Raw genomic sequence first — 26349 nt, 5'->3', positions numbered from 1 at the left:
CAAGTGCAGAAATTAAGGTGCAGAGTTTAGAAATCCATAGAGCAATTTTACAAGAAATGCTACAGCTGGTGACTGTAATAAAAATATTTTCATTTGGAGTTCATAGACCTTTTTTCATTTCATTTATATTTTATTAAAATATGATTCACAATTGGAATTTTTTTTTTGACAGGCAGAGTGACAGAGAGAGAGAGAGACAGAGAGAAAGGTCTTCCCTTTCTCCATTGGTTCACCCCTCAATGGCTGCTGCGGCTGGCGCACTGCGCTGATCTGAAGCCAGGAGCCAGGTACTTCTCCTGGTCTCTCATGCGGGTGCAGGGCCCAAGCACTTGGGCCATCCTCCACTGCCTTCCCGGGCCACAGCAGAGAGCTGGACAGGAAGAGGAGCGACCGGGACAGAATCCAGCACCCCACTGGGACTAGAACTTGGTGTGCACCACTGGGACTAGAACCTGGTGTGCTGGTGCCGCAGGCGGAGGATTAGCCAAGTGAGCCGCGGCACCGGCCAGAAATTTTTAAAATGATAATAAACTGATGGCACTCCAGAGATAGTTTGAGAAACACTGCTCTAAAGCTGTTCAAAATAAAGAGGATTTGGGATCAACCTGGTGGCCAAACAGGTTAAGCCTGTTCAGGTCCCAGCTGCTCCACTTCCCATCCAGCTTCCTGCTAAGGTGCCTGGGCAAGCAATGGGGGATGGTGGTAGTGCCTGGGCCTGGGGCACCTAAGTGGAAGACCCGGATGGAGTTCCTGGCCTCTGGCCTTGGGTCTGGCCCAGCCCCAGTCCCAGCCCCAGCCTCAGCACTTGGGCCATTTGGAGAGTGAACCAGGGATGGAAGATTGATGTTTCTCCCTCTCTTTCTAACTCTACCATTCAATTAAAGAAGTAAATCTTTACAGAGAAAGTTTTGCCGAACGCTTATTTGTTTATTTATTTGGAAAGTCAAAGTTAACAGAGACAAGGAGAGAGAGAACATCTTCCATCCGCTGGCAATAGTCCGCTGGAGCCAGGAGCTTCATCCAGGCCCCCAAGTGGGTGCAGGGGCTCAAGCACTTGGGCCATCTTCTACTGCTTTCCCAGGTGCATTAGCAGGGAGCTGGATCAGAAGTGGAGCAGCTGGGACTCGAACCTGCGGTCAGAACCACAACAGCAGCCCCTAAATGAGACTGCCTTGAGATCTACATGCCTGAAAGTAAGCTTCGCATATATTTCCTCCCCTCGGGTCATTTACTTTATACAACACAGGCACTGTAGCGATAGTAAAAACAAGCAGAAGAAAAATAGCAATGACCCTGAGTTCGCAGGCGTCCTCACCGCAGGGAAAAGCGGAAAAAAGAGAGTAGAGACCCAAAAGCCAAGGGCTGCTCCAGTTGCCGCAAGTGCGCACGCGCAGGTATTAGCCCGGGACAGCGGAGGAGGGAGCAAAGCTGTGGGTTTGACTAGGAAGCCACGCCCCCACGCCCCGGCCCCGCCCCCGCCTCCCGCAGAGCCTAGAAAGGGTCAGGATGCTGTCACTTCCGCCCGGGCTGCTTTTTGCGTCCGGGTCAACTGCTGCCGCTGCAGCTGCCGCTGGGGCTGCGGCCGGGGACTAGGCTGGGTTGTCCACCGCTGACCGAGAGGAGCGGGCTCCTCTCGGCGCCGTCTTCTGCGACCTGGCAGTCAGCACCACGTCGCCGGCCTGGAGGGTAGAAGAGGACGAGGAGGCCAAGGCTTCCTCCGGGGTGAGTGCGGCCTGGGAGGGCTCAGCACGGCGAGTACGGGCGCCGGGAACTGGGCTGGGGGCGCACGTCTGAAGGGGCGCTTGCCCAAGGCCGGCTGCTGCGGAGCGGAGGCCCAGGGCGTTTTCCGTTGTTCGGGGTGCGCTCGAACCTGCTTGGGAGGCGCCTTCCGGCTCCCCGCCCGGCTCAGGTCCCCGCCCTTGGCTCGGCTCCTTGTGTGCGTTTGCCAGCCTTGCACCCCCAGCTCGGTCGCTTTTCCGTTTTTGTTGCTTGTGCCGGGGATGGAACCTTCCCCCGTGTCTGCTCCTCCCTCCACCCGGGGTCTGGGCGCGGTGACGGGCCGCGTTGGTTCCGTACTGGTGGTCTGAGTCTGTCCTGTTGCAGAACAAAGGAAACTTGGACTTGTGTGGCGTGCCGCGTACCTTCGGGGGTTAGGCACGGAAACAGCAAACAGGGCTTTATAGACGGCCCCGGGCGAGCTCGGCCAAATACCGGGTGTGTGCGTGAAAAGCTGCGTCCCTCCGTGTTTACAGACACGGCCTGTTAAGTACCTGGCGAGAAAGGGTTTGATGTCCTGGGTGCGTCCGCTGCCCCTGGAGAGCTAAGCTACTTGATCAAACCCGTGTTAAATCAGAAATGTGTTTCGATCTTTAATACGTTGCTTTGAAACTGACCTCGTCTGTCTGGGGGGGCTCTGCGCAGACAGCTTTTCTGTGTTCATTAAGGTAGTCCTAATGCCTCCCAATTGGTTGAGTGAAGTGAGTGCATTATAGTGGTGCTTTTTCCATCCTTGCCTTTTTTTTTTTTTTTTTAACGGGGGAGTCTCTAACTTAAGTACTGCTTGATTTTTTACTTTCAGTAAAATGTCTCCTTTTTCTGATGTTTTAAGAGAGCTTCTGCAGTTGTAGAAGAAATTTTGTAATTTGTAAATGGCTACATTTCGCCAGAATTTTAATGGAAGTTACCTAGTGAAGTTAACGTTCTGACTAGTAGTTTCTGAGTCATCTTGCACGTTTTCTCCTTAGCTCTTATTTTGTAAACTGCGTTCCTGGTCTTGATCATCTTTCCTCCTGCAGCCTGAAGTTGGGCTTAGAAAGTATGACATACCTTCTGCAAACATGAACTTGAACTAGGTTGTCATCAAGCAAGGAAGGTTCTTGTGACTTGCAGGCATTACGGAACCTTTGAAACTAAGTGTACCAGATCCGGCCGTGAGACTTACCGTCTATAAAGCTGCCAGTGGAGGAGCTCCGGGATCCAGGATGTGGTGTCATTTGCTTACATAAGACAGAACAGGGATAATAATACCAGTGTCGGCGCCTCACAAAAGTTGTCGGCTGGAGCAGATGAGATGATGGTTGTACAAGTGTCAGTAAGTGGTGAAAAGCACTGTTTTGGACAGGGCACTGTTCATTCTAACTGGATTAATGCTTGAGCGATAAGGATAGGAGCTATCTAGAAAAAAAAAAAAGACACAGACCCAGATTCAGTATATTAACCTTGACTGACATTGGATCAAAAGGTGTCTTGTTAAGAGTACTTCATATAAAGCAAAATACTATGATATGGTGATAGTAATATCACACAGTTGTTAAGCTCTTTTTAACGGTCTCTAGTATGTTCTGCATACTGATCACTTTTTGTTAAGATTTCTTTATTTATTTGAATGGCAGAGTCAGAGAGGGGAGAGAGATCTTGCATCCACTTGTTCACTCCCCAGATGGCCGCAACAGCTGGGGCTGGGCCAGGAGCCTGGAACTCCATGTAGGTCTCCCATGTGGGTGGCAGGGGCCTAAACACTTGAGCCATCTTCTGGTGCTTTCCTGGGCCCATTAGCGGGAGCTGGATCAAAAGCTAGAACTCAGGGGATGCCAGTGGTAGCTTAACACACTATGCCACAACAGCGGCCCCTGCATACTGATATTTTGAGTTAACATTTCTCATAGAGATCTCATTTTATTTTTTTTTAAAGATTTATTTACTTATTTGAAAGGCAGAGTTACAGTTAGGCAAAGGCAGAGAGAGAGAGACAGGTCTTCCATCCACTGGTTCACTCTCCAGATGGCCGCACTGGCCAGAGCTGGTCCGATCCAAAACCAGGAGCCGGGAGCTTCTTCCGGGTCTCCCATGAGGGTGCAGGGACTCAAGGACTTGGGCCATCTTCTGCTGCTTTCCCGGGCCATAGCAGAGAGCTGGATCAGAAGTGGAGCCAGGTCTCGAACTGGCAGCGATATGTGTGCCAGCACTGCAGGCGGCGGTTTTACCTGCTGTGCCACAGCCCTGGCCTTTCATTTTATTCTTAAAAACTTATATGATAGGGCCACGCAGTGACACAGTAGGTTAATCCTCTGCCTGTGGTGCTGGCATCCCATATGGGCGCCGGTTCTAGTCCTGGATGCTCCTCTTCCAATCCAGCTCTCTGCCATGGCCTGGGAAAGCAGAAGATGACCCAGATGTTTGGACCCCTGCACCCACGTGGGAGACTGGGAAGAAACACCTGGCTCCTGGCTTCAGATCAGTGCAGCGCACCGGCCATAGCGGCCATTTGGGGAGTGAACCAACGGGAGGAAGACCTTTCTCTCTGTCTCTCTCTCTCTCTCACTATCTATAACTCTACCTGTCAAATAAAAAAATAAATAAATCTTAAAAAAAAAAAAAACTTAGATGATGCTACCTACCCTGAAGGGAACAATGATGAGCATAAAGGATTTTTTCTGGGGGATGTTTTGGCAATTCTCATAAACATATAGGTTGTTGATTTAAAACTTAACATAAATGTTTAGAGTGAAACTCTTTTGTTTAAGTGGAAAAAGGCTTGCCTGGCATTTTTCTTCTATCAGCATAGATGGTCATTGCTTGCACCAATTCCAGCAGCAGTTACTACTATGTAAAATTTTAAGTTGAGTTGGAACTGGACAGTTCTAGATATGACCCTAATGTTTGATTTCTGCCTTTTGTTGCCAAGTTGCTTGGGGAAATCCTTTCCTTCATCCTGATTGGATATACGAATCACAACCCCACCCCTCCCCCAATCCATTATCTCCTTGAAATTTTTTTTTTTTTTTTTTTGACAGATAGAGTTATAGACAGAGAGACAGAGAGAAAGGTCTTCCTTTACCATTGGTTCACCCTCCAAATGGCTGCAGTGGCCGGCGCGCTACGCCGATCTGAAGCCAGGAGCCAGGTGCTTCTTCCTAGTCTCCCATGGGGATGCAGGACCCAAGGACTTGGGCCATCCTCCACTGTCATGCCCCCCCCCCCCCCGCCCCCACCGGGCCACAGCAGAGAGCTGGACTGGAAGAGGAGCAACCGGGACAGAACTGGCGCCCCCAACCGGGACTTTTACAACCTCCACAGATAAATGGTGTAGGAAGGGATGTGCCACCCTGACCCCAAGTTTGTTGGGAGATCAGTTATTCCTGTTGCATCCTATTGTTATCTTTTTTTAAGATTTATTTATTTATTTGAAAGGCAGAGTTACAGAGAGGCAGGGAGAGAGAAGTGTTCCATCCGCTGGTTCATTCCCCAGATGGTTGCAAAGGCCAGAGCTCAGCTGATCTGAAGCCAGGAGCCAGGAGCTTCTTCCGGGTCTCCCACGTGGGTGCAGGGGCCCAAGGACTTGGGCCATCTTCTGCTGCTTTCCCAGGCCATAGCAGAGAGCTGGATCAGAAGTGGAGCAACCAGGGCTCCAACCAGTGCCCAAATGGGATGCCGGCACTGCAGGTGGTGGCTTTGGCCCCTTATCAGGTTATCTTAACAAATTGCATACTAAAGTGTTATTTCCCCATTTTAATTTGAAAAAAAAATCTGTGAACAAAAAAGGGGAAGTAACCACAGTTAACTTGTGAGTCAGCAGTGTCCTGATTTCCTTTCAAAGTGGTTGTGCTTACATTAACTCCTTTCTTTTGTTTCCTGTTCTTACAGCTGCTTGATGATAAAATGCTTCCAAGAACAGTATGCTCCCAATTGTGCTGAACTGTTTTTATCTACCTGGTGTACTTTTTCCCTTAAGTTCATGGTGAAGTGAATCTATGTTTATCTCTTTTATGTATCTTTAGCTAGCTGAATTATCCCCAGACTAAATATACTTATCCATATGCTAAGGTGTAGTAACATCACATGATTCAGTATATTAAAGTTGAATAAGTAGGCTGAGAAAGTTTACTAAAATAAGCTGCCTGCAGTGCCAGTATCTCATATGAGCACCAGTTCGAATCCCAGTTGCTCCAGTTCCAGTCTGGCTAATGGTACCTTGAAAAGCAAGGGAAGATGGGCCAAGTACTTGTGCCGCTGCCCTCCGTGTGGAGACTCAGGTGCATTTTGAGACTCCTGGCTGTGGCCACGCTCTTTGCATCCATTTGGGAAGTGAATCAGCAGATGGAAGAAATAAGTTTATTTTAATAAATATGCCTACGAGGCTGAGCAAAAGCTTACTATCCAGTGTCATGCCTCTCAGTTAAATATTCACTAAGTTGATATTCAGAGGCCTAGTTTATGCCAACTACTGTGCAAGGTGTTGGGAATCTATTGGTTGCAACTTGTATTCTACCTTTTTTTTTGAAATGTTAAATGTTCTTCTGAGTATTTGAGATGTTTGAAAAAAGACACCTATAACATCTGACATTTTTTTGCAATCCCCAGTAAAACAGTGAGACAAGATAATGGAAAGCTTTTCTGGTTGATGAATTTAGAGAAATATTGTATTTCTCTTTCGAGTGAATACCAAAGAATTGAGAAGACATGGCATTGAGAGGTATACAGGGAATTACAGATCTGGAAGGGACTGTCTCTGGTCAACCTTTGGTGGCAGAATACTTCAGTCTCACTGGAGCATAGTCTAGAGCAATCAGTGTTGAGCATGTGGGCTTGTTGGACAAACACAGGTTTTCACTAGTTTCTCAAAGTTGCCAGGCCCAGTATTCTAGAGAGTTACAAATGCCTTCCTCTTATATAAAAATAAGCTGATGTTTCTAAGGAAATATGTTTCTGATGAGAGGCAGCATCTGGTTTTTGTTTGTTTTTTTCTCTGTGCTAACAAGTACACCTTCAAGGATACAAACCTTTGAGAGTATTTGAAATCTGCTATCTTGAGTATCAGTAAAACTTCCAAAGTAGGAGTTGAGCCTTCCACTATGGGCAGAGATGAGATTTTTTTTTTTTTTTTTTTTTTTTGACAGGCAGAGTGGACAGTGAGAGAGAGACAGAGAGAAAGGTCTTCCTTTTCCGTTGGTTCACCCTCCAATGGCCGCCGCGGTTGGTGTGCTGCGGCTGGCGCACCGCGCTGATCCGATGGCAGGAGCCAGGTGCTTATCCTGGTCTCCCATGGGGTGCAGGGCCCAAGCACTTGGGCCATCCTCCACTGCACTCCCTGGCCACAGCAGAGAACTGGCCTGGAACAGGGGCAACCGGGACAGAATCCAGTGCCCCGACCGGGACTAGAACCCGGTGTGCCAGCGCCTCTAGGTAGAGGATTAGCCTAGTGAGCCGCGGCGCCGGCCAGAGATGAGAATTTAGTTTGCCATGTAAAATCAAACATTTAGGAAATTTCCATTGTACTTTTGTTGATGTTCTGAAACTTTGTTTTTTTGTGCAGTTTTGTAGATCTTATGAGTGCTATAATGACAGCAGCTCAGGCAACTATAAAATATGACTACATTTTTGTTTCAGAAGACTGGCATTATTTGTTGGATGTGTTGGGTTATTTTAAGGTTATGTATACATAGTGTAAAAATCAAGTCATGTGGGAGACAGAACTGGCTGTGAAATGAGTCAGTCTCAGACCATAGTCTTTCCCTCTTCTACTCATGTGAACCTCTTAACTCTTCTAGTAATACTATAATTTCACTCAAGAAATACATATTATGACTTCTTTTAAATAACTTCACCTGTTGACTTACTCTATTATGAGTGAACTAAATACTCATTTATACCTGTGCCCTGTTTGTTGTGATTTTTCTTGCCCTGTTAGCCAGTTGCTCTTCATGACTTCCTAAATACTATGCCTAAACCCCTGGTTTTGTTTTTTCCATTAGCCAAAGGGCGTATCTGTAGACAACTCACTATGTGTGAGATGAAGGAGTTGACACTCACATCCTTCCTTGGAAAAAATAAAATTCGTAAGTTAAAATTTGTAGTTGTATATGCAGAGACATCCCCACATTCAGCATCTTAAAACATGTTGAGTTACAAGGAAGGAATGGATGGTACAAATGTGAAGTAAGTGAGAAGCTGGCATAATTCATTTCCTGGACAAGTCTTCTGTAAGTTACTCCAGAATGGTGGTTTCAAAACCAGAGCAAAGAAGATAAGCAGGCTCTGCTGCATCGTCACAGTATAAATGTTAATGTATTGGTGTTGGTTTTCTACAATCAACCTGTATCTAAAGGATACAAAACATTGGAAATATGTAGTAGATAATGTATTTACTTTTATTTATTGCCCCAACTTCAGACTTTTTATATCTATACATAATCCATATATGAAATACATTTTTAATCACACCTGAGACACTATGCATATATACAATTAAAAAAAAAACTTGCACTGAACAATATCTTAGTACAGGTAATACTTACTTTACTAGAATATATGTCCTCTGAGTACTTTTTCTGTTTAATATTTATTTATTTATTTGAAAGGCAGACAGAAAGAGCTATCTTCCATCTGCTGGTTCATTTCTCAAAAGTCATCAACAGCCTGGGTTGGACCAGGCAGGAGCCAGGAGCCAGGAGCTCCATCCAGGTCTCCCACTTGGATGGCAAAGTTCCAAATACTTGGGCCATCAGCTGCCTTCTAGGCACATTAGTAGGAAGCAGAGGTGGAGCGGGACCCAATCCTATGCACTTTGGTATGAGATGCAGACATCCGAAGCAGTGGCTTAACCCACTGTACCATGTCCACTCACATGCATAGTTCTTCTATTTTGACTCTTCTGGGAAAAAAAAAATTGTAACCTGACAAATTGATTTGTTGACCATTCCTTTGAACCACGATTGATAGAGTGGAGGTATGAACTGAAACATAAGATGATTGCACCTGTCAGCAGATAAAAAAGTGGAAATTAAATTATCAGTTTTTCCTCTCCTCACAGGACGTTGGCTCTCCAGATTACCCGGGGTTTGCAGTTGACATTGAATCTACCCTAAGGATGGAAGGTGTAGAACTTAAAGAAGAATGGCAAGATGAAGATTTTCCCATGTGAGCAATACTTTTTTTTTTTTTTTTTTTTTTGACAGGCAGAGTGGACAGTGAGAGAGAGAGAGACAGAGAGAAAGGTCTTCCTTTGCTGTTGGTTCACCCTCCAATGGCCGCCGCGGCCGGCGCGCTGCGGCTGGGGCACTGCGCCTATCCGAAGGCAGGAGCCAGGTACTTATCCTGGTCTCCCATGGGGTGCAGGGCCCAAGCACTTGGGCCATCCTCCACTGCACTCCCTGGCCACAGCAGAGAGCTGGCCTGGAAGAGGGGCAACCGGGACAGAATCTGGTGCCCCGACCGGGACTAGAACCCGGTGTGCCGGCACCGCAAGGCGGAGGAGGATTAGCCTACTGAGCCGCAGTGCCAGCCCCCATGTGAGCAATACTTTTAAGTGAAAATACACTTAAAACAAAATTGCAAAATTGTTTTACTACAGTGTCACTTAATGAATGTTTGGTTTTATAAAGAAACTCAGTATTACAAAGTCATCATTTGATAGTAGGAAATAAAAGTTCCCTTTCTTCAGTTAGAATATTCCTATTCTATCTTACTTTTCAACCAAACGTGTCTGTAATCTTCAATATGTGTTTCGATCATTGGAGTCTTAAAAATTTTGTTATAAACAATGCTTGAAAGCAGTTGTTTTTGAACTGGAGATGGCGGGCTTCCTGGGAGGAGGAAATCTGGTTGTCTATAAGAATATTTAAGTATTGTGAGTTTTTCCAAGGGGGATAAAAAATCCTATTTGCCAAGTAAATGGGTTTTTCTGTGTCATCTGGCCAGCCATGCTGACTTATTTGCAAAGTTGGGCCTTCTGTCAAAATGATGTTTCTATGCCATCGTGGCCAGAAGACATGCTGGTGTGCAGTGAGGTTCCTTAGCAGTTGGAAGATGGACAGCGGGGGGGAGAACTCATCATTGTAGCCCATAATCATGATAGTAATATAGGGATGCTGAACTCAGATGAATTGTAGCTGTCATTACCATATTCTCATTGTGAGTAAAAACAGCTTTGGCATGCACTGCATACTTGTGCATTTGAGTTATATTTGGTAGTCTGTAATTTTTACATATTTTGCATATTTGGACTGTTGCATAAGGAACGTGTATCTATATATTACTTATAATAACACATTATATGTAATACATAATGACGTATATAAATATCAGTCAATTCTGACAGTCTGAGAATGTTTTCTTTAAAAGTGGTGGGTAATTTACTAAAGGTGAAAGTATACTGCTTTATTCCATTTTCTGCATATTTGTCTCCTTAAGCTACATAGATCTTTACACTCCAAGAGGAGTTTTTCCTTCTGCTTTAAAAAGTATATCTATCCCTGTCTTCTAGACCTTTACCAGAAGATGATAGCATTGAGGCAGATGTGCTGGATGTAGCTGGACCAGAGAGCCGGCCTGGTGAGAATTGACACTTCACTTTCAATGACATGACGGACTCCATGTTGTTTTTGACTCTGTTTCTTTGTCAGAAATATACACTGAGCTTTGATTTCTTTTTTTTTTTTTTAAGATTTATTTATTTATTTATTTGAAAGAGATGCGGAGACATGGAAGGCTTCCATTCGTTGGTTCATTCCCCAGGTGGCTACAACAGTCAGGACTAGGCTAGGCGGAAGCCAGGAGCTGCTTCCAGGTTTGGCAGGAACCCAAACACGTGGGTGGTCTTCCACTGCTTCTCTAGGGCCAGTAGCAGGGAGCTGTATCAGAAGTAGAGCAACTAGGGCACAAACCAGCACCCACAGGGATGCCACTGTAGTCGGCAGCAGCTTGACCTGCTACACCACAATGCTGGCCTGAGCTTTTATTTAATCATAGGAAGCCAAAAGATAAATAAAACATTGGGGAAGGCATTTTAAAAATGCTTCAGAAATTTAACTCTCCAAACACATAGCCTTAAGTTTTTGGAAATCTTGAACAGGATGGAAGGAGATGATTTTATCATTTTTAGTAGAGAAGTGATTACTAAGTTCTACTTCTGTTATTTAAAAAGACATTGAGGCCAGCGCCACGGCTCACTAGGCTAATCCTCCGCCTGCAGCGCCGGCACCCCGGGTTCTAGTCCCAGTTGGGGGTGCCGGATTCTGTCCCGGTTGCTCCTCTTCCAGTCCAGCTCTCTGCTGTGGCCCGGGAGTGCAGTGGAGGATGGCCCAAGTGCTTGGGCCCTGCACCCACATGGGAGACCAGGAAGAAGCACCTGGCTCCTGGCTTCAGATCGGCACAGCGCGCCAGCCAAAGTGGCCATTTGGGGGGTGAACCAATGGAAGGAAGACCTTTCTCTCTGTCTGTCTCTCTCACTGTCTAACTCTGCCTGTCAAAAAAAAATAAATAAATAAAATAAAAAAATAAAAAGACATTGATATTTCATTGATCGCTTGCAATGATGATAGAAGCAGTAGTGATCAAAATCCAAATTTTGTCAATAGATGCTTTGGAATTTTGTTTAATTAATGTTCTTCTCAAGACTGAAGTGGTTAACAATGTTTTTCTGGCTCTCCCTGATCATCTAAACATTCCTTCTAATATCTTTTTCTTTATTTTCCATTCCAGGCTCACTGGAAGTTAATGGAAATAAAGTAAGAAAGAAATTAATGGCTCCAGACATTAGCCTGACACTGGATCCTAGTGATGGTTCTGTGTTGTCAGATGACCTGGATGAAAGTGGGGAGATTGATCTAGATGGCTTAGACACACCGTCAGAGAACAGTAATGAGTTTGAGTGGGAAGGTAAATGTTTCCCTATTTTTAATCTGATCTTTGATAATTAATGTTTGTCTCAATATGCATACGTACTTTTATAATGCTATTCCTTCAGGAATGGAAAATTCAGATAATTGAAAATCCTCAAAACTTGATATTGAAACCAACTAAATTTAATGTATTAAGGGATTTTGTCTGAAATATGTTACTCTTTCTAACATTCATACATTTGTTACTGAAGTGGAAATTCTGCTAACATTTGAATATTCTCATAGTTTTCAAAACTGTGTAAAGTAAATTACAGAGGTGGCTTTATTTTTTTCTTAATTGCCCAATACTGTAAAGTTGTATTTTTTTGTAGTTGCTCCAGAAATATTGCTTGATAATTATGGCATGATCCCTTTCAGTTGATCCAGTAAGGAAAAAAACTTTGAAGAGACATAATTTAGAGAATGTGCTAAAAGTAGTAAGGATTTGCATAAAGAGAATTCTAAAGGAAGTTTCTCAAGGGGTGATTTTTTAGTAGGTTTGTCTGATAGTGTTCCACTTTGTGAAACCATCTATTTGAATTAATGTATATTCTTAGCCCCCAAATCTTGTATTTATCAGTAAGTATTTGGATTTAAAGGAATTGACATGTTTTTGCTTTGTGTGCTTTCCTTAATTAGATAATTGCTGCCTACAGTATGGTTATATGGTAGTTAATGAATGATTTTTATATACATAATTTTTTCCATCCTTGAAATGATTTCTACTTCAAGTTAGTATCTGGCATTAGGTATTTTGCAGTAAAAAATGATATTCTGTATCTTCTGTTCCTCTTTTCTTCCCTGTCTTACTGGTTCAATAAGCAGTCCAGTAATACGCAATATTTTATAAAGATACTGAAATAGTTTTCTGCCTGTGTGTTTTGTCTCTCTCTTTAATGCTGCTGTAGTCATTTCCGGAAGGATATTTTCCGTTAACAGCTTTGTCTTGGAAACAAACAACTAACATGCAGTAGGTTCCCCCTTCCCCCATCTTTTGGTAAGGACTATGATACTAAAATTGTAAAAATCAATTGCCTCAGTAAAAATCAGCTAAACTGCAACCTTGAAACATAAATTTCACCTAATCGTTGGTGCTTCTACTTTGGCTAATGTTAATTACTTTTGCATGTACACTTCAGAATATTATAAATATATTTCCACTTGATAAACCTGATCCAATGAAAAATGATCACTGAGTAGTTAACCACTTTCTATCTGGTATTATAGAGTTCAAGAATTAATTTATGTGCTCATCCAAAAACGCTGACTTCCAGATAGTTACTCGAAGTGACCTGTAGCAGTTAACTGCCCAGGACAGTGTTGCCATACGTAGACTCTGGAAAGCCGTTGCAGGGCCCGTGTACCAAAGCTGGGATGGCTCTATGAATTACCTTTTCCAAACTTGTGGATATACATTACACCATGATCAGGTGCTTTGCTGAATTGGGCAATAAAAAAAAAAATTTAAAGAACTGTGACTTCCAAAGACTCAAGATGGCCTCATGTTCAGAGCAACTTTTTCCTCTGATAAGGAAGAGATACTTAAAATTCCACAGGTGGTATAATGAAAAAAAATTCTCCAAACAATCTAGATAGTAAAGTGGTTAGCATCGATTTGATTTTCATTGTGTTAGCAGTCTGTGATTTAAAAGCCTTCTCTTTTGGCAGATGACCTTCCAAAACCCAAAACTACTGAAGTCATTAGGAAAGGCTCGATTGCTGAATACACAGCAGCAGAGGAGAAAGAAGACGGACGGCGCTGGCGTATGTTCCGGATCGGGGAACAGGACCACAGGGTTGATATGAAGGCCATCGAGCCCTATAAAAAAGTTATCAGCCACGGAGGTAAGAGGGCCTGAAGATTGTTGTGTAGACTTAACGAATCCAGTAACAGAAATCTAAATGCTTTTAAAACAATCTCCCGAGAGATAGCTACCTCATTCTGGAAGAGTAGTAAATACCTCTCGTATTATTTTAGTGACATAACAGGTTTGAAGTAAAAGGATAAGATTAGGACTTAAGAATCATTAATGCACACAAATAGTTTAGAAAGTACAAATGTAGGGTAGGCATTGTGGCATAGCAGACATCCCCTACGGGTGTTGATTCCTGTTCCTGCCACTCTGCTTCTGATCCAGCTCCCTGCTAATGCGCCTGGGAAAGCAAAGGAGGATGGCCCAAGTGCTTGGACCCCTCCAGCGAAACCCAGATGAAGCTCCTGGCTCCTTTGGCTTGGCCCAGCTCCTGCCATTGTGGCCATCTAGGGAGTGAACCAGTGGCTGCAACATCTCTCTGTCTCTCCCTCTCTACATTTCTGACTTTCAAATAAATAAATCTTTCAGAAAAGTACAAAAGCGTATGCACTGGAAACTGTCTCCCTCCCATTCAAGCTACCTGAAACAGGGACTTGATTTTCTACCCTTTGTATTCACTTGAAAATTTATGGACAGCGTGAGTTTTGGCAAATGTCCATATAACCATTTATACCCATATATATGCCCCATACCTCTCAACATACAGAACATCTTCATTGCCTGAGAAAATTTTCTAATACCCCTTCCCAGTAAATACCCCTCTTCAGAAGCTGATACCCATCCCTGCCCTGATTAATTTTGTCCTGTTCTACAAGGTCATGGAACTAAAATCACGCAATATGCACTCTTTAGTCGGCTGCTTTTGTTCAGCCGCATGTGTTTCAGATTCGCCTATGTTGCTTCACTGAATTAGTTCATTCTATTTTTTTTACAGAGCACCCACTGCACATTTTTATGGGATATAAAAAAATGTTCCCTTAAGAAATTTAAAGTCAGGTGGGAAGATTGTGAAACAACAAGTTAAACTGCCGTCAGTCTGACTTCCATAGGTAGACTTCTATGTCGGGACACAGTGCATTCTGTAGAGCATGTCAGATTACCTTCAGTCCTCTCGCGGGGCATGGCGCAGACTGACGCCTCTTTCCCAGGGAGTCTTTTCCTCTTAATTTACACTCTGCCAAATGCTCTCCGTTGCTTCTTTCTGCAGTCTTCATTCATCTGAAAGCAAATTACTGGAATATTTGCAGTTACATTCTTCTGCCTAATTTAAGCTTCAGCAGATGAAAAAGACTGGGGTCATCTGGATCGGGAAGTCCACGTAGCTCCATTAATTCAGCTAGTTCTAGACCTGCCCTGCAGTTTAAACCTAGCATCTTTCAGAAGCAGCATCTTATTTCTCTTGGGGGAAATAATTAAGACCTCTTATTCTGTTGGATTATCATACCCATTACGTTTTGTTAGTTGAGGTTATTAAGAGAGACAGTGAAGATTCTCATGTTTTTGAAGTGCTCATTATTTTCAGGTTTAAAGACAGTGAAAATGTAGGTTATGGCAGAAAATATTTTTTACTGGATACAGCTTAATAGCGAAGGATTACAGTTGCAACATACACATTTTAGTCCTGTTTCTCTTCACTGGAAATGGTTTCAGAGTTCTTTGCTTGGTTTTAATTTCCTAAATTCTACAACATTTTAGATGTCATCAGATGTAAACGTATCTTTTTAGAAACCAATTTTACCCTTCAGTTTCTTAAAAATACTTTATTTCTGGCGTGCTGTATTTGCCTGGATTATATCACCTATTTATCTTCTAAAATAAAGTTGGCATTTATTTATACTAATTTAAGTGTTTGTCTGTCAACCATACAGTTAGATGTCCTCTAAGAAAATCTTCAGAGTGAAATCATGCAGGTGATTTAATCCTTGGTTTCCTCCTCAGGATATTATGGGGATGGACTGAATGCCATTGTTGTGTTTGCTGTCTGTTTTATGCCTGAGAGTGGTCAACCTAACTATAGATATCTGATGGACAATCTCTTCAAGTAAGTATATCTTAACAGAAATATTTGAAGGAACTGAAAGCTCTGTGAAAATTATAAATTTCCCAGTTTCCCAGTTGATTCTTTTAAGTCTTTATTCTTTGGCATTATGCACCTGTAGTTTTAGAGCTCAACAGAAAATAAATATTTTGAAATTAGAAAGTATATATCTCCAATTATCCTAACTTCTTTATTTACATTAATCATAAAGAAGTGACTTTCTCACAATCATATGGTTAAATTACACTAACCCATTGAAGCCCAATGTAATGAGCTGACTTGGTTCAGTTAGTCACATTCGTTCTATTTCTCAGGTTGGTGCAATTTTTTAAAACTTTATTGTGGGAAATTTCAATGTGTCTCTAGAAAATAACTTGAAAATAATCATAATGCCAGTTAATGCAGCTTTAAATTTTTAATTGTGTTTGCTGTCATTGTTGGGTAGAGAGGGAATTGTATTATTTGGAAGACCTAGTTTAGTTCACGTGATATTTAAGACTAATTTGTTTTTACAGATATGTTATTGGCACTTTGGAGCTGTTAGTAGCAGAAAACTATATGATAGTTTATTTAAATGGTGCAACAACGCGAAGAAAAATGCCCAGTCTGGGATGGCTCAGGAAATGCTATCAACAGATTGATAGAAGGTAATATAAATACAAGTTGAAAGCTACTCTGAGTAATTTTTATGATGGCCTTATTAATAAATTTTTATTTTCTCTTTGCTGTATAACAACACAATATCTACTTCTTAAATTACATTTGTTTTTGTCATAATGGATTCATTTTCCAAAGTATTTTAGAATGTCACAGAAGAAATCAATTTTAATCTGTTTTATAAAGACTAACTTCAGTTCCTTAAAACAAACCTAACATAGCACTTTATTTCTTATTTATACCGAATTGAACATGATTTATACCTTGAAGAAGGATGAAAAACATAGTACTTCTGTATTTTCTTAAATACTGAGTTTGCCAGATTTATAGTCCTTAGTATCTTTTGTGCCTCATAAAGACACAAGAAGATTTCAGAAAGTTTGTGAGAAAAAAATTAAGCTATTTGTTTGGGTACCCGAAATTTTTGTAATCCATGTAGTTTTTTCATAAAATGCTTTTTTCATGAATTTTTGAAGATCCTTCATATGCATGGATTTCAAAAATTGTATGCACCAAATAAAATCTTTTTTTATTTTTAAGTATTTACTTATTTATTTGAAAGAGCTACAGAGAGAGAGAAAGTGAGAGAGCAAGAGAAGTCTTCTGTTTGCTGGTTCACTCTCTAAATGGGCCATGCCTAAGCAGGAACCAGGAGCTTCATCTGAGTCTGCTACATGAATGCAGGGACCCAAACACTTGGACCATCTGCCACTGCTTAGGTCATTAGAAGGGAGCTGGATCGGAAGTGGAGCAGCCAGGAGATAAATCAGCACCCATATGGGATGCTGGTGTTGCAGCCAGTGGTAGCCGCTATGCCACAATGGCGGCCCCTAAACCTACCTTATAATTCTGTTTTCCATGAATTTTTGAAATGCCCTATTAATAGTTTAACTGTAATCCAAAATTCATTTAACAGCAGTAAGAGACAATCAGAATTTAAGAATATATTTTCTCATCTTTAGTGAGAAATTCTGAGTTATAGCTTTTAGTTATTTTCTATAAACTTGTACATACTTATTGATGTCTTAACTATTAGCATTAGAATTTGTAAATGCTTTCATTTTTTTTTTTTTAACTCCAGGTTACGAAAAAACCTGAAGTCTCTCATCATTGTGCATCCATCTTGGTTTATTAGAACACTTTTGGCTGTTACAAGACCATTTATTAGGTAATTTTTGAGCCATGGACTTTTAAGAAAAATTCCTTGTATAAATTTCTTTGTAGCTCTATTGATTGGAAATATTGACATAATTTTTACTGGTTTTTTTTTTTTCCATAGCTCAAAATTCAGCCAGAAAATTAGATACGTCTTTAATTTGGCAGAATTAGCAGAACTTGTCCCCATGGAATATGTTGGCATCCCAGAGTGCATAAAACAGTATGTTTGATTTTATTTCTCTAATTGTATTGGTTCTGTGTATTTTGATGTATAATGGGAAATATTTTTCAATATGCATTCTTTTTCAATATGTTTTGAAACTGCTAGTTTGTGTGTAACAGAGAATAAGAGGTAAAAACCATTTTCCCATATATTCTCCATTAGCCACTAGTTTCTTCAGACTTAGTTGAAGAACTATGAGAAATGATTTCTGGTAGTTACTCGTTTAATCTTTTTTAAAGACTGGTTACAAAGTAAGAGATGATTTCCTGGTTGATTTGTTCTAAAGGACACTGTCTAAACTTGAACACGTTGCTTTCCAAATTTGAGATAATTAATCACGGAATCAAATGATCATCTTACTAGAAAAATAAAATACTGCTTAAATCAGTCTACCTTAGTATTTTGCAGTGACAGGAAGTTGTTTACGAAATTCCCTTATCCCTATCTTAGCTTTTGAAAGGACATGGTATAAGGCTGTTAACATAACTACCTGGACACCACAATGCTGTTACATAGAAACATTGATTTGTTCTGTTAATATGAAGTTTTAGGGTGTTTAACGTATCAAAGGTAGTATTAAGTCAGTTTTTACTTTCTACGTTGTACATTATTTTTGGTTTTGTCTGCAAAGTTATATGAGTTTATTTCTTAGTGCCTTTTTTCAAGATTTTGTTCACTTCATAACATGTGTACTTACTGAAATAACTCTTCCCTACCAAGGTATGAAGAAGAAAAGTTTAAAAAGAAACAGAAAAGGTATATGCACACCTTGACTGGGTTGCATCTAGACTAGTCCATTTGCATTGCACAGACTAACTCTTCCTTATTGGTTGGTTAGCTTGTAGACAAAGATAATAGCACTTGTAAATATAATACACCCCAGCATCCCAATGCAGGGTGAATCCAAAGTTCCTGGTGCTGAATATGACTTGGATTCACCCTGTTTGAATACCATATATTTAATTCCATTAGGAATTAAAGACCACAACCAACCCTACCTATGGTTCTAAACACTGATGGTGAAACCAGAGAAATTACTGTGAATACTATTTGAAATACCAGTTGCTCTTAAGACCATTTGTTTCACCATTTTCTTGAGATCTCTAACCTTTGCTTCTGAAATGTTTGTGTAGATATCTTTAAGAAATTGTATATTTCCCTGGGGTTGATGATTATATTTGCAATGCATATATTCTTTGGCTAACCAACATTGATTTCCTTGTATGCTTAAATTAAATGGCCTGCTAACCAGTCAAATTCTACATGTGATAAAATACCTAAAAGTTTAATGGACCATTTAACAGTTGATCACTCTGCTTTCCATTTTACATTTAAGTTTGAACACTTCTGCTTTGAGCATAACAAACTGTTATCTATTAATATCTTGGCGTAGAAGATGAAGTACAAGGGTATAAAATAGTTTCCATTTTATATGGTAACATAGAAGAGTGTAGGTGTTAGAAGAACTAATTTGTTGATAAATTTTGATAGTTTAAATTGGCCAACCGTAGTTTCATGCAGTCTTCCTTTTTTTTAAGCATTAAGGTGAGAGAATTTTATGTAGTTTTCATTTGACCATTCTAAGCAATCAACTGTCACTAACTGTAACTGGAACATTCCTAACTTTGAACACATTTTAGTTCTGCTCAGTGAGAATTTAGTTCATCGATCATGTGATAGAATCATGGTTTTACATTTTTACCTGACATTTCACAGTTTTTTTTAATTTAATATTATATATTTATTTGAGAGGTAGAGTTACAGACAGTGAGAGGGACAGACAGAAAGGTGTTCCTTCCACTGGTTCACTCCCCAAATGGCTGCAACAGCCAGAGCTGCGACAATCCGAAGCCAGGAGCCAGGAGCTTCTTCCTGGTCTCCCAGGGGCCCAAGGACCTGGGCCTTCTTCCACTGCTTTCCCAGGCCACAGAAGGGAGCTGGATTGGAAGAGGAGCAGCCAGGACTAGAACTGGCACCCATATGGAATGCCGGCACCACAGATGGAGGATTAACCTACTGCGCTGGCCCCTGACATTTCACAGCTTAACCAATACTTTACTGTAGAGATATAGATAGAGATTTTAGATCATGCTGGTTTCTCATTCCTTTCTAGGCATCATTGTACATTTGACAGACAAGTGACTAAAATTAGAAATATTTGTAATTGTATTTTGAAGCTCACTGCTTTGTGAATTTGAAAACAAACTGTCTTTGTCAATGCAATGTGCTGTATTACACCTTTTTAAATTTGATTAACTGTCAAGGAGTAATTTAAGCATCAAGTAAAAATAGAACTCATTCTTTTTAGATGTTTGAAACCTATCCCTACTATTTTATCTTGATTTTTTTTTCTTTTCTTTTGTGTCAATAGCCTTAAATAGAATCATTACATATGTCAGGTACTTCTTGGTTTTTGTACAGACTTTTGCTGGCTTTAATAAAGAGAATCCATTTGAGATTAAAACTATATTATATTCTAATATATATTATATTATATTATATTATAATAAAATTATATTTAAATATAGAGTAGTATTTTTGAAACCAAAATTGAAACAGGTTAGGTGCATGTGAACGTATTTAAGGTGACATCTCTATGCTAAGTACTGATGCTAAGCAGGGTCCAGAATTGAGTATTCAAATAGAACAGTCTTAAATGTTACAGGTGTTTCTTTCAAACAACTCAGTGAAGGTGTGGCCAGGCAGATACAGACTAAATGTTTCAATATGTTTAAAAATAATCTGATAAGTAGTTCATTAAGATATTCCAGATTTGAAGATTTGGGTATTTATTTTATGCCTTATCAGAATTGTATTATCTTCAAATATTTGCACCAATGTAAAATATTTTTTAATGTTGATAATCTGGCTTCACAACGAGCCAAGAATGGTGGGTCTGATTCAGTAATGTTCAGGTGATCATAGTAATGGAAACAAGTGTGAAAAGTTTCTTCCTGTATCATACCAAATTGTCACTAAGTGTTTCCACATCAGTTATTCGAACCACTACAGATAGAGTAATGATAGACTATTGTATGTTTATCTGAAGGATTGTCTGTAATTATTTCAAATGGTTATTTGATTTATTTGAATGGAGAGTTAACAGAAAGAGAGGAAGAGACAGAGAGAGAGAGAAATAAAGACAGATATTTCTTTGATACACTGGTTGACTACCCAAATAGCTGCAATGGCCAGTGCTGGGCCAAGCCAAAGCCAGGAGCCTGGAACCCCGTCTGGGTTCTGTTTGGGTGGCAGGGGCCCAAGAACTTGGGCTGTCTTCCACCGCTTTTCCAGGTGCATTGGTGAACTGGTCTGGAAGTGGAGCAGCCACTTCTACTCTGCCACTCAGACGTGATGCTGATACCACAACACCATTCCCCAAAAAGCAATCTGTAATTACTGTGTGGTAATTGAGTAATTCTTCTAATCACCACATGCCTAAATTTTGATAAGGCTTCTATGCAATCCATAGTAAATCTAGAAGATGTTTAATTTACTTTTTGACATTTTGGACTCACTCTTAAATTATTATGATTTCTTACTGTCGAAATAAGTGAAAAGGAGTTACACAGACTGAGTATAATTATGGTTTTCATAAATGTACATTTTTTTAATAACTGAATCTAAAAATATGGTCAGTTGCTGGCATTGGTAGCACTTTATAATATTTCAGTTACCAAACCTATTTTTGAGGAGTTGTTTTGCCTGCCAGTCTCTTACTTTTTGGATTCCTGCTACAGCCTTGCTATACATCATGAACTTTTAAGAAAGTTCATATACATCTGTATGCAGTTTATAATCGTTAAGAAACAGCAGTCATGTTTCTTAGCAATGTCTTCCTGTCTGTGGGAACTCCCCTGTCTTTTCTGGTTGGGGAAATATTTGGTAACCTTTTTACTGTGTCTGCTTCTTTGCAAAGCTTTGTTTTTAACAGAATAATATTCCATGCTGAAAGTAGTCACTATTTTTAGAAAGAAAATGTTCAGTTGCTAGCGTCTTATTATTTATATTTTTCGTTAAACAGAGTTGATCAAGAGCTTAATGGAAAACAAGATGAACCAAAAAGTGAACAGTAAGTTTGGCATCTAGTCCAAACAAGACTGAAGAATGTGCTGATGAAGCAATGCTCTCTTTTGCATTTATAATGCATTTATTGGCCCATATTTTTATGTAATCTGTTACAACATTGACTTGACTTTTTCTTAATGGACTTTTGTACAAGGGACTGTTCACTGCTGTACTGGTTTGCAAATCTCTTGAATTTAGCTCCTTAATAGCTAACTGTATTGTAATCATTTTGTATTTTGTAGTGCTAAATAGCAGAGAACTACACTTTATATAAAAGTTTTTGCATTTGTTTATTGAATTATGCATCTTCAGTAACATATTTATATGCATAAATGGTAAAGGAAAGAAATAATATATATTTTTATGTTTTTGAGCAATATTTTTTAATGTATACCTGTCTTGTGGAAGAATATGCAGGTAAATAAGACCATGGTTTTGTAAAATGCATGTTAGGATTTGTTTTATTTTGTAAATGGTTCAATGCATTTCCTGGGTAACTTAGAAAATTAAGTTGCTCGCAAGGTGAGGGACAGTCAGACTGATACTCATGAATACCCAAAGATCATGTGCATAATCTAAGTAGATTAGTACCATCCCCAGCTGTTGTCTAACTTAACGTGTATTGTTCCTTAATTCAAAAGTGCAACTTTGAGCGCATTGCACATTTTTTTCTTTTTTAAACTTAAAGTCTAAAAGCCATTTTTAGAATTAGAGGACATAAGAGGCTAGGAATTGGAGTTTGTATATATGTATAAATGGGACATTTTATCTTCTGGCCCAAAGTCAGAACTTTATCAAGTCTTGGTTTGTTCACTAATGTGAAATAAGTTGTGTGTCCAGGGTATTGCTCTCCTCCGTGCGTGTGAGTGCTGTGGAGTTCTGCAGAGAATGACGAGTTATTCACTGTCACGACTTCTTCTGTAGCAAACGGGCTGCTTTTTAAACTGCTCACTGTGGGCACTTTACCAAATACTTCCACATCAGTTATTTGAGCTTGGTGACTTGATCCGTCAGAGACGGTCTGGCCTCAATTTTCTGTTGAATCGTCTTTGACCGTACCGTAAGTTAGGTTGAAGCATCGTTTAGATGTGCTGTTGTGAATGGCACTCTGAAGATAAGCATATGCACTCCTTGCTTCGTTTGATGAGTATGTGCACATTCAAATACATTCTCCTTTGAGCTCAGTTACGTACCAAATCATTCAGAAACCAGAGATGGCTCTAACGTTGTTTCCTATCTTTGAATGACTCATGGATTTGGTCAATTTAATACCTTCCAAATTTGAAGGTCACACTACTCTCCAGCCCTTTGTGTGTTTTACAAAAGATTGGCCTAGAGTGGCAACAGTTGAAAAGAATGGGTTTGTCCTGTCTTCTCCTAAGCACATACATGGTATTGTCGTTTGCTGATGAAGTTTTTGTTACCAAAGGGAATTTTGTCCTCCTCAGTCACAAACTTGCTGTGGCAACTTAAATGCAATGTGGGAGGTGCTGCAGGGCCTCAGCAGCTGTTCACGCTCTCGGCAGCTCCTGTCCTGTTGGTTACAGCAAATTAAACCAAAACCATCATTGCTGACTGAAACCTGAGAAACACTGTGTTGAAGAAGTAAACTAACAGTAACAATTTAGGCATTCCTTCTGAATTGACCATGTGAAGAGTATGAATAAAAGATCCTGTTTGAATCAGTTGTGATTATATTCTCTATTTGTAGAACATTTTTACTAGTCTTTCATCTAAATGTCTTCTCAAAATGGGCTGGCCTTTTTAATAGGTGGTTTCTCTACCACGTTAAGTGCTTGGTTCAGTTGGAGAGATGCAAAGAGTAGTTCAACTCTGTGTTGTGTTTATTGATTTTTGCTTTTGCAGTCATTGTTCCTAACTATAGATACAACTTATTGCAAAAGTGATTTTTTTCCCAATTTTTTTAAAGGAGAAGTGGCCTGTATTCTGTCAGAACAGTAAAACTTAGAACAATGTTGTTACACTTGTTTTTTTTTTTTTTAACAAAGGAGGTGTTCTGTGAATCATGAGATTAAAGAATACCTGCTTTAACCTACACCTTAGTGGATTCTGCTATAGGGGTGTGGCAATAAATGTTTCCTAACTGTAAGACATTAAGAAATAACTGGTAGTGTAAAGGAAAAGCATTTATTAAGCTTATTTGCAATCTGTAGTTATGTAACATGTTCTTATATTCAGTTTTAATTTTCCATTACTGATAGAGGTAGAAGTACATATAATTATATTATTTTTATCTTTTTCCTGGGGCCGTGGATCTAACTTAACTGGCCAATTATGATGTTTCTATCCCTGTTTTTGTTGGATGTAGTCTGAGTGCCCCTTTCTAGTTAGAAGTTTGTCCACTGAAGTATGAAATAATTTGACTCTGTGTTCTATTTGGTTATCTTCCTAAGCAAGCACCAAGGAACAATTTTATGGACCCCACAGTTTAAGCTTAATAGTCTGTAACTCAGAGGGGGTATGAAGAAATATGATTCTAAGTAAAGTCTAGCTACATTCTTGGAAAATGAAAACCTTTCTAAAGGGATAAAGACTTAGCTAAGACCTCACTGAATCAATGTGTCCCTCTCAAGGGAAATACTGTATACGGCCGTTGGTAGCACTGTTTCTCTTATCCAGCAGGAAAACTTGGTGGCTATACATAATATGTGAGTTAGGAGACTGTGGATTGAAGTAGAGAACGTGATATCAGCTTTGAAAAGAATCCACATCTGCTTTGCTCTGCTTATCCATACAGAAGCAAGTTTGAACAGAGAGGGTTAGTAATCACAGTGTCAGATTAAAGGCTGAGACTGGGTTCTTCACAGTTTGTGGTCGGTAGACATTGATGTAGTCTTTCAAAAGGATGTCACTATTTAGTAACTGCACTGAATATTGAGCTGTGCTAATAATTTCTATGGCTGGAATCTCTTCATATGCGATTACAGTATTTTAAAAGGTAAGGGATCTGCTTTTTTGATAGAGCCTTTTTTCAAATGACTCAGCATTATTATGTGGCTGTTGAAACAGTGAGAGCTCAGGGAATTTGGGAAAGTGTTCAACCTAATGCAGACGCGGCTTGCTACATTTCTTTAGTTGGTACATGAGTTAGCATTAGGATGTGTATCTGGTAGAACACTACAGTGTCTTGTTGAAGTAGGCAAAACTGTATGCGAGGTGGTGGTAGAGTCATCCTTTTCCCATGTTGTATGTAGAAAATAACGTAAGGTAACTCAGTGTGGTGAGGTGAGGAGATAAGCTGAAAAGGGATTGTTACACACTTGGTTTTTTGCCTGTATTTTTTCCCCCATCCTATACATGTATTTCAGAAGTGGATCACAAATAAACCTTGGAGGGATGGAGTAAATAGCAGAATTAAAGTACTTAGAAGTTAACACTGTTTTGCTGTTCAAGAGTTTATTTTGTGGGGAATAATTGTGTAGCTTGAGTTTCTTAGGGCACGAACTTCGTGGGAAGGCTGATTGTGGAGGGAAAGGAGTTATTATCTACTTGAGGTTCTAAGGTAGTGCAAAAGAACTGCCTGAGGGACCAATCACTCCCTTCTCCGTTACAGAGATTCCCAAAAAGCCTGGATCAGTACTGAGGCCCAGTCATGTAACTTTCCTTTTAAGTTCTAAATGTTAATTGAAAATAAAGTAGTATGGTCACAGTAAAAAGCAATACTAAATTTTGAATAGAACAGTTTATTGCAACTATATATAATAGATCTTAATTTCATTTTCTTTGAGAGTAAATTTTAAAATGCCATGAAAATTCACATAAAGCACTTAACAGATGAAGTACCAGATGAAAACCAAGAGTTTAATGCTTCAGACTTGCAATTTCAATTCGCATTTCACTTAGCAAAGGAAGAACTTGGAAAATACAGCATCAGCTATGCCACTGCACACTGCACTTTTTTGTGTGCAGATTATGCGAAGTTTAATGCCCTTTTAAGAGTTGCTTAATTTTTTATTTGCATAAACCCAGTTAGTAAATATCAGTGATGTTCAGGGCCGCTGACTAGCAGTCTTGTCCATATAGAACACAGGTCAGAGTTTGTTAGACACTAACGCACTTTGATACGTATTTCAGAGATGTTTTTGTTACCACAGGTTCACAAGCTGCTGTGTAGCCAAAAGTACTGTGATCATTTTACAGCTGGTAGGATAGTGTTGCCCAGCCCAGTACTGTCATTTCACAGTGTGAGAAATTCAGTTTTGATGTCTGTGTGTGCAAGATGTCGATGTGGTCCCTTTAAGAAATACTAAGGTTGGTCATGATTTACTAAGGTGATGTAATATTTTCTTTTCCTTTGACCTGTTAGGAATGCAATCACTTGTGTCTTGATTTGTTGCACATCATATTTTTGCAGCATTCATGAACTTAAATAAATTAATTGGAAAGTTCGTTTTGTGCCTCATTTTATCACGTTCTTCTGTCTTCTGTCATGCCACTAAATGTTCACACTGGATTACTAATAAGCCTTTCAAATAATTTCAGACCTTTTCTGTTTTCCTGTGATTTGGTGTTCTATTCCAGGAGTGGGGTCCAATCTGCTTTAATTTTTAACATCTGGATTACAAACAGATTTTGTATTTCACAGTTTAGAAATTTTAACTAGGGAAGAATCCAAGGGTAACATTGGAAGTGGCTGAAAATGCGGAGAGTGGGTAAATGAGAATCTACTTAAAGGCCGGCTCCAGTTGGTAGCACTTAGTCTTTAATTACTAT

At 40.1% G+C, this 26349-nt stretch overlaps 1 protein-coding gene across 3 annotated transcripts; it reads left to right on the top strand.

Annotated features, from left to right (window-relative positions):
* The first annotated feature begins 1494 nt into the window (after positions 1-1494).
* On the top strand, positions 1495-26024 carry BNIP2 (BCL2 interacting protein 2). 3 transcript variants are annotated; one of them, XM_051822348.3, is made up of 11 exons: positions 1495-1722; positions 8810-8916; positions 10262-10329; positions 11479-11655; positions 13326-13502; positions 15410-15512; positions 16025-16156; positions 17248-17334; positions 17446-17544; positions 18268-18303; positions 21572-26024. In XM_051822348.3, exons 2-11 carry the CDS (start codon positions 8867-8869, stop codon positions 21621-21623), a joined length of 981 nt encoding a protein of 326 aa, XP_051678308.1. In that variant the 5' UTR covers positions 1495-1722; positions 8810-8866; the 3' UTR covers positions 21624-26024. The 3 variants fall into 3 exon arrangements, with proteins under 3 accessions (XP_051678308.1, XP_017203470.1, XP_089166621.1); XM_017347981.4 differs by lacking the exon at positions 18268-18303 and having other exon boundaries at positions 1508-1722; XM_089310495.1 differs by lacking the exons at positions 1495-1722; positions 8810-8916; positions 10262-10329 and adding an exon at positions 12566-12654 and having other exon boundaries at positions 11523-11655.
* Positions 26025-26349: the final 325 nt, after the last annotated feature.

This window comes from Oryctolagus cuniculus, chromosome 12 (assembly GCF_051225735.1).
Source record: "Oryctolagus cuniculus isolate XC-2025 breed Fujian yellow rabbit chromosome 12, ASM5122573v1, whole genome shotgun sequence".
In the NCBI taxonomy this organism is placed as follows: Eukaryota; Metazoa; Chordata; class Mammalia; order Lagomorpha; family Leporidae; genus Oryctolagus; species Oryctolagus cuniculus.
The sequence above is the reverse complement of the archived record's forward strand: the minus strand, read 5'-3'. Positions and strand labels throughout refer to the sequence as shown.